Here is a 7,562-nt window from a genome sequence, read left to right as displayed (position 1 = left end):
TGTGTGTGTGTGTGAGTGTGTGTGTGTGTGTGGGTGTGTGTGTGTGTGTGTGTGTGTGTGTGTGTGTGTGTGTGTACAGGTCTTGATGCAGACCTTCTCACAGTTCTCCCAGCCCTCTCCAGACATTCCTCCCTCAAACACCTTCATCTGGGCAAGAACTTCAACATCAAGAGCAGGTACTGCTGGTCCTCTGGCACACTCTTTCCGCAGTGTTTCTGTGTGTGTTCTTAAAATACTTCTCAAAATAATATAGTGGGTGGGTGAAAGCCTAAATCTATTTCACTGGTGAAATTCTATTTCACTGGTGAAATTCTATTTAATGAATTCGCCATCGAAAGTGAAAGAATAGCTGCAGGCTTGAGAACACGACCACCAGTGGCATATTGTGCGGTTACTGGACTTGAGTAGAATATTAGAAGAACAACCAAACCTTAAATAAAAAATATATTTGCCTAATTATCTAGATTTCTATGATATAGTCTATGGTCTTGGTTAGTGTTATAGTCTGTGGTCTTGGTTAGTGCTATAGTCTGTGGTCTTGGTTAGTGCTATAGTCTGTGGTCTTGGTTAGTGCTAGTCTGTGGTCTTGGTTAGTGCTATAGTCTTTGGTCTTGGTTAGTGTTATAGTCTGTGGTCTTGGTTAGTGCTATAGTCTGTGGTCTTGGTTAGTGCTAGTCTGTGGTCTGGTTAGTACTAGTCTATGGTCTTGGTTAGTGCTAGTCTATGGTCTTGGTTAGTACTAGTCTATGGTCTTGGTTAGTGCTAGTCTATGGTCTTGGTTAGTACTAGTCTATGGTCTTGGTTAGTACTAGTCTATGGTCTTGGTTAGTGCTAGTCTATGGTCTTGGTTAGTACTAGTCTGTGGTCTTGGTTAGTGCTATAGTCTGTGGTCTTGGTTAGTGCTATAGTCTATGGTCTTGGTTAGTGCTAGTCTATGGTCTTGGTTAGTACTAGTATATGGTCTTGGTTAGTGCTAGTCTATGGTCTTGGTTAGTACTAGTCTGTGGTCTTGGTTAGTGCTATAGTCTGTGGTCTTGGTTAGTGCTATAGTCTATGGTCTTGGTTAGTGCTAGTCTATGGTCTTGGTTAGTACTAGTCTATGGTCTTGGTTAGTACTAGTCTATGGTCTTGGTTAGTACTAGTCTGTGGTCTTGGTTAGTGCTATAGTCTGTGGTCTTGGTTAGTGTTATAGTCTGTGGTCTTGGTTAGTGTTATAGTATGTGGTCTTGGTTAGTGCTATAGTATGTGGTCTTGGTTAGTGCTATAGTCTGTGGTCTTGGTTAGTGCTATAGTCTATGGTCTTGGTTAGTACTAGTCTGTGGTCTTGGTTAGTGCTATAGTCTGTGGTCTTGGTTAGTGCTATAGTATGTGGTCTTGGTTAGTGTTATAGTCTATGGTCTTGGTTAGTGCTATAGTCTATGGTCTTGGTTAGTACTAGTCTGTGGTCTTGGTTAGTGCTATAGTCTGTGGTCTTGGTTAGTGCTATAGTATGTGGTCTTGGTTAGTGTTATAGTCTATGGTCTTGGTTAGTGTTATAGTATGTGGTCTTGGTTAGTGCTATAGTATGTGGTCTTGGTTAGTGTTATAGTCTATGGTCTTGGTTAGTGCTATAGTCTGTGGTCTTGGTTAGTGCTATAGTCTATGGTCTTGGTTAGTACTAGTCTGTGGTCTTGGTTAGTACTAGTCTGTGGTCTTGGTTAGTGCTATAGTCTGTGGTCTTGGTTAGTGTTATAGTCTATGGTCTTGGTTAGTACTAGTCTATGGTCTTGGTTAGTACTAGTCTATGGTCTTGGTTAGTACTAGTCTATGGTCTTGGTTAGTGCTATAGTCTGTGGTCTTGGTTAGTGCTATAGTCTATGGTCTTGGTTAGTGCTAGTCTATGGTCTTGGTTAGTACTAGTCTATGGTCTTGGTTAGTACTAGTCTGTGGTCTTGGTTAGTGCTATAGTCTGTGGTCTTGGTTAGTGCTATAGTCTGTGGTCTTGGTTAGTGCTATAGTCTGTGGTCTTGGTTAGTGATATAGTCTGTGGTCTTGGTTAGTGCTATAGTCTATGGTCTTGGTTAGTGCTAGTATATGGTCTTGGTTAGTGCTAGTCTGTGGTCTTGGTTAGTGCTATAGTCTGTGGTCTTGGTTAGTGCTAGTCTGTGGTCTTGGTTAGTGCTATAGTATGTGGTCTTGGTTAGTGTTATAGTCTGTGGTCTTGGTTAGTGCTATAGTCTGTGGTCTTGGTTAGTGCTATAGTCTGTGGTCTTGGTTAGTGCTATAGTCTGTGGTCTTGGTTAGTGCTATAGTCTGTGGTCTTGGTTAGTGCTAGTCTGTGGTCTTGGTTAGTACTAGTCTGTGGTCTTGGTTAGTGCTATAGTCTGTGGTCTTGGTTAGTGCTATAGTCTGTGGTCTTGGTTAGTGCTAGTCTGTGGTCTTGGTTAGTACTAGTCTGTGGTCTTGGTTAGTGCTATAGTCTGTGGTCTTGGTTAGTGCTATAGTCTGTGGTCTTGGTTAGTGCTAGTCTGTGGTCTTGGTTAGTACTAGTCTGTGGTCTTGGTTAGTGCTATAGTCTGTGGTCTTGGTTAGTGCTAGTATTTTCTTTTTTTCCCCCCACTTTTTCTCCTTATTTTCTATTTTTCTCCCATCCCAACTTAGTGTATCCAATTCTCCCCTCCCCTGTCTTGAACGTAGGGCTGGGCGATATGGAAAAAAATCATATCGCGATAACGATATGATCATTTTATTTTATTTCTCGATATCGATAATTATCGAATTGTTATAAGTATAACATTTTTTTTTTCTTTTTTTTTAACAACAGATGTATGTTTATTTTGCAGCAATTCTTTGTCGTTGCCGCCATCTTTAGTGTTACATCCCCTCACACTCCAGTTCTCAGGCTGCAGCTGGTTTAAAAGCTAAAGTAAACCGGCTTCTCTGCTGGCTGTGGCTCCAGAGGAGTTGAACAGTTCTGGCTCTGTTAGTTTATTTTCGATCTTTTGGCGCTTTTTTGGTGGACAAACCACCGCACATGTGCACCGTGACTGGAGTCTAGTTCTGCTAGCATACATAGCCTACTGTGTACAGACGGTTTCAAAATGTATTTTAAATTAGAAAGCAAACAAAATAAATGGACAAGAGAAAAATAAATCTCAATTTGGTCAGTATTGTCATTTGGACAAGCAAAGACATTACTTTAAGTTGCAGGCAAGAAAGACAAGTATGTCCACTGCCCTGTTGCAGATCAAAAAAAAAAAAAAAATATATATATAAAAAAAAAAAAAAAATCGATTTTTTTTAATTTCGCTATTCGATATCGATTATTAAAATATATCGTGATATTTATCGTTATCGTTATATCGCCCAGCCCTACTTGAACGTTGCTTGACTATGCCCCCCACTGGTCGGTTGTAGAGAGGATAGAAGCCTTGCATCACGTGTTCCCTTCGGCACACGAGGAGGCAGCCTGTCACATCTTTTCGCCTGCCAGTGCGGACTCTCATTGGCGAGGTGTAATGCATGGGAGGCTCAGACTACCCTCGCCACTTCCTGTCTCTGCTGTGCAGGCGTCTCCCAAGTAACCGACCTGTAGGGGTCGCTGTCCACAACGTCCAATCCCCACCCATCGACTTCCACCCGCTGACTCTGCCAAACGAGCTAGTACGACGGCCGGCCCAAGCCGAAGGCAATGCTGAGACTGGGATTCGATACCGGAGTCTCTTGCATTGGTGACGAGCGCAATCTCCGCTACACCACCCAGCCGCCTTTGGTTAGTGCTAGTCTGTGGTCTTGGTTAGTGTTATAGTATGTGGTCTTGGTTAGTGCTATAGTCTGTGGTCTTGGTTAGTGTTATAGTCTGTGGTCTTGGTTAGTGTTATAGTCTGTGGTCTTGGTTAGTGTTATAGTCTGTGGTCTTGGTTAGTGTTATAGTCTGTGGTCTTGGTTAGTACTAGTCTGTGGTCTTGGTTAGTGCTAGTCTGTGGTCTTGGTTAGTGTTATAGTCTGTGGTCTTGGTTAGTGCTATAGTCTGTGGTCTTGGTTAGTACTAGTCTGTGGTCTTGGTTAGTGCTATAGTCTGTGGTCTTGGTTAGTGTTATAGTCTGTGGTCTTGGTTAGTGCTATAGTCTGTGGTCTTGGTTAGTGTTATAGTCTGTGGTCTTGGTTAGTGCTATAGTCTGTGGTCTTGGTTAGTGTTATAGTATGTGGTCTTGGTTAGTGCTATAGTCTGTGGTCTTGGTTAGTGCTATAGTATGTGGTCTTGGTTAGTGTTATAGTATGTGGTCTTGGTTAGTGCTATAGTATGTGGTCTTGGTTAGTGCTATAGTATGTGGTCTTGGTTAGTGCTATAGTCTGTGGTCTTGGTTAGTGTTATAGTATGTGGTCTTGGTTAGTGCTATAGTCTGTGGTCTTGGTTAGTGCTATAGTCTGTGGTCTTGGTTAGTGCTAGTCTGTGGTCTTGGTTAGTGCTATAGTCTATGGTCTTGGTTAGTGCTATAGTCTGTGGTCTTGGTTAGTGCTGTAGTCTGTGGTCTTGGTTAGTGCTATAGTCTGTGGTCTTGGTTAGTGCTATAGTCTGTGGTCTTGGTTAGTGTTATAGTCTGTGGTCTTGGTTAGTGCTATAGTCTGTGGTCTTGGTTAGTGCTATAGTCTGTGGTCTTGGTTAGTGCTATAGTCTGTGGTCTTGGTTAGTGCTATAGTCTATGGTCTTGGTTAGTGCTATAGTCTGTGGTCTTGGTTAGTGCTGTAGTCTGTGGTCTTGGTTAGTGCTATAGTCTGTGGTCTTGGTTAGTGCTATAGTCTTGGTTAGTGCTATAGTCTTGGTTAGTGCTGTCCCCTCTGGTCTGGGCAACTCAGGTTCGATTCCCGGCTGCCCTTTGAATTAGCTAAAATACCTCCTGTTAAACAAGCACGAATTTGCAATAGCTGCAACCTTTTCGCAATAGGCCACTCCCATTACCATGCTCCCTTCTAGCCAATCGACATGAACACACACACACACACACACACACACACACACACACACACACACACACACACACACACACACACACACACACACACACACACACACACACACACACACACAGACACACACACACACACACACACACACACACACACACACACACACACACACACACACACACACAGGGACGTGCACAGGACTTTAGAGGGGGAGGTGCTCAAAGGCTGAAAAGGGCACTACACTTGTGTGTATATATTAACCGAGCGCACGTAGCGCGCAAGCACGATTTTTAAGGGCCCTTTTCGGGTGGGGGCCCCCTTTTTATGCTTTTTGGGGGGTTTTGGTGATCAAATATTGAATATTGAACTATAATAATCAGTGCAGGAGCTCACTTATCCTTGAAAGACATTTTTATCACTGACTTAAAAGGCCCATACATCTCCATAAATGTTCAGGGGGGAGGGAATAAGTGCTTACCCTACAGACCCCAAGAAGTGCTGTATATTCTGTATTGTTTAATATAAATGCATTTTTTATTCCAATCCCGATTTGAATTTGAGATTCCCAAATCCCATCGGACTTGACTTCTTTGTGTCCCTCAATGAGTGTAATACCAGCATTCAACTGTATGCGCCACAGCGGTTTCTATCATCATCATCATCACCACCCACGCTATGCATAAAATATATAGGTACGTGGAGAGGCATGCTGAGGAGGCTGTGCAAACTGCAATGGAATATGGGGCATCTCTCTCTCTTTACCTAATATTTTGATTCTATCCTGACATTTTTCAGTTGGAAGGGCAGTCTATATGCTTAACGGTAAAAAAAAAAAAAAAAAAAAAAATTTATTTATATTTTTTTTCAAAAAGGGCACTTTTTTGATGCGGCTCAAAAAGGCAGGTGCTCAAGCACCCCTTGGCCTCTATGTGTGCACGTGCCTGCACACACACACACACACACACACACACACACACACACCCTTCACACACTCTCCCTTGACCTCCCTGCCAAATTTCAGCCTCCTAGGGTGAAAACCGTTTGACCATTTAACCATTTGAGGGTTATAGACAGACAGAGTTATAGAGCTGCTGGTCGCAGGGAAAAAAAATGCATTGAGATTGTAAAACAGGATTTTCATTGTGTCTCATAAGTTCATCTCGCTATACAGTCATTTGAGCGGCTGTGATATGCAGCCAGTGAAGCGCAGCGCTGGGTCCAGCGGGGCTTGACTGCACCGAGTGTGTGTTTGCTTGCATGCATGACTTTTTCCATCTCCAAAGAGACTGTCGTTCCTCAGGCAGGCGAGGACGATAGCAGCAGGAAATTACTTGTGCTGGCTCACGCAGAGTCTCATCATCTGAACTGTGCCTCTCAACCCAACCCCCCCCCCCCCCCGTGGCTTTTTTGTACCTCCAGGGTTCTGGATGAGGTCCTCCAGAAGCTGGTTCAACTCATACAAGAGGAAGAATGCGTGAGTTATAAAGCCGCGTGTCAGCACTTCTACAACAATGCATATTTTAAAAGGTATACGGTCGGACGCAGGTTTTAAACTACATTTTTAAACTACGTGAATAAAGAATTGGATGAGTCGGGGGAAAAACACACAGAAAACGCCAAGTCACGGTTTTGACTTTCTTGGCTTCAAGTATGATGCTAATACCTCAAGGCAGGTCGTTACTGTACTATTCCTACAGCAGTACAAGAGGACACTACTGTAATCATATTCTTACAGTTAAATCTAGATCATCCTTATCCAAAGAACGCCGTTTTCAACACTTTTACAGTAGATATCCTGGATACGTGATTTTTTTTCTCATCGCCGATAAGAAAACCTGCCTTAACCGCGCCAGTACACCTTTTACTGGTCGCCACCTTTATGATATACCCCTCCCCGGTACATGCACAATCATCATATAGCAACACACACTATAATTAATTTATACGTACACCGTTTAAAATGTCGTCAACGTAGCCCTGAAGAGAAGCCTCCCCATCGACCACAGCGCGTCTTGTGTGTAGCCTTTGTTATTGAGGATTGTGACATATTGTGCTCTCTAAATTATTCACTCTCAGTGTAACGCTATGACACATTGCTCTGAGATCATTTATTTTGTATGCGGCCCAGACCTTTTACTGGTACTAAACCTGCTCCTGTGACTTTTTTTATGTCTCCTATTTCTACTCTCCGTTTTTTATTAACCCTTCGCTTCTTCTTCTCTCATTCCTTCATCCCCCGTTACTCAGGCCCTGCAGTCTTTGTCGCTGGCCGACTCGCGGCTGCGCTCACGAGGCACGGTGCTGGTCAACGCTCTGGGCAGCAACACCTGTCTGAGGAAAGTGGACCTGAGCGGAAACAACATGGACGACATCGGAGCCAAGATGCTGAGCAAAGCCATGCAGATCAACACCACGCTCAGGTACGGCGGCGTAGCCGACCTCGCTAACCGTATAATCTTGTATATACGCGTTTTAGCCACGAGAGGAGGGAAGTGCTTGGCGTAGGGGAAATGAAGAAAGAAGGGAATGAAGGATTTAGAGAGATTAAAGGCCCGATCAGGAATCCAAACATAATGGGTGGCCCCATCACCAAAAATTAAAGATAGCATGTTTTT

General features: G+C 43.4%; 1 protein-coding gene across 1 annotated transcript in view; it reads left to right on the top strand.

Moving 5' to 3' along the window:
• Positions 1-7,562, top strand: part of LOC311222668 (capping protein, Arp2/3 and myosin-I linker protein 3-like) — a gene marked incomplete at its 5' end in the record, with an annotated part of 86,266 nt that overhangs the window by 32,816 nt on the left and 45,888 nt on the right. Inside the window, 4 exon segments of the mRNA XM_084307264.1 lie at positions 17-62; positions 65-176; positions 6,367-6,421; positions 7,195-7,367. Coding sequence (XP_084163390.1) covers positions 17-62; positions 65-176; positions 6,367-6,421; positions 7,195-7,367 — 386 coding nt within the window.

Source organism: Notolepis coatsorum, assembly GCF_963971535.1.
Source record: "Notolepis coatsorum genome assembly, chromosome: 2".
NCBI classification, from domain to species: domain Eukaryota; kingdom Metazoa; phylum Chordata; class Actinopteri; order Aulopiformes; family Paralepididae; genus Notolepis; species Notolepis coatsorum.
Note: the sequence above shows the minus strand (reverse complement) of the source record. Positions and strands in the feature narration are given on the sequence as shown.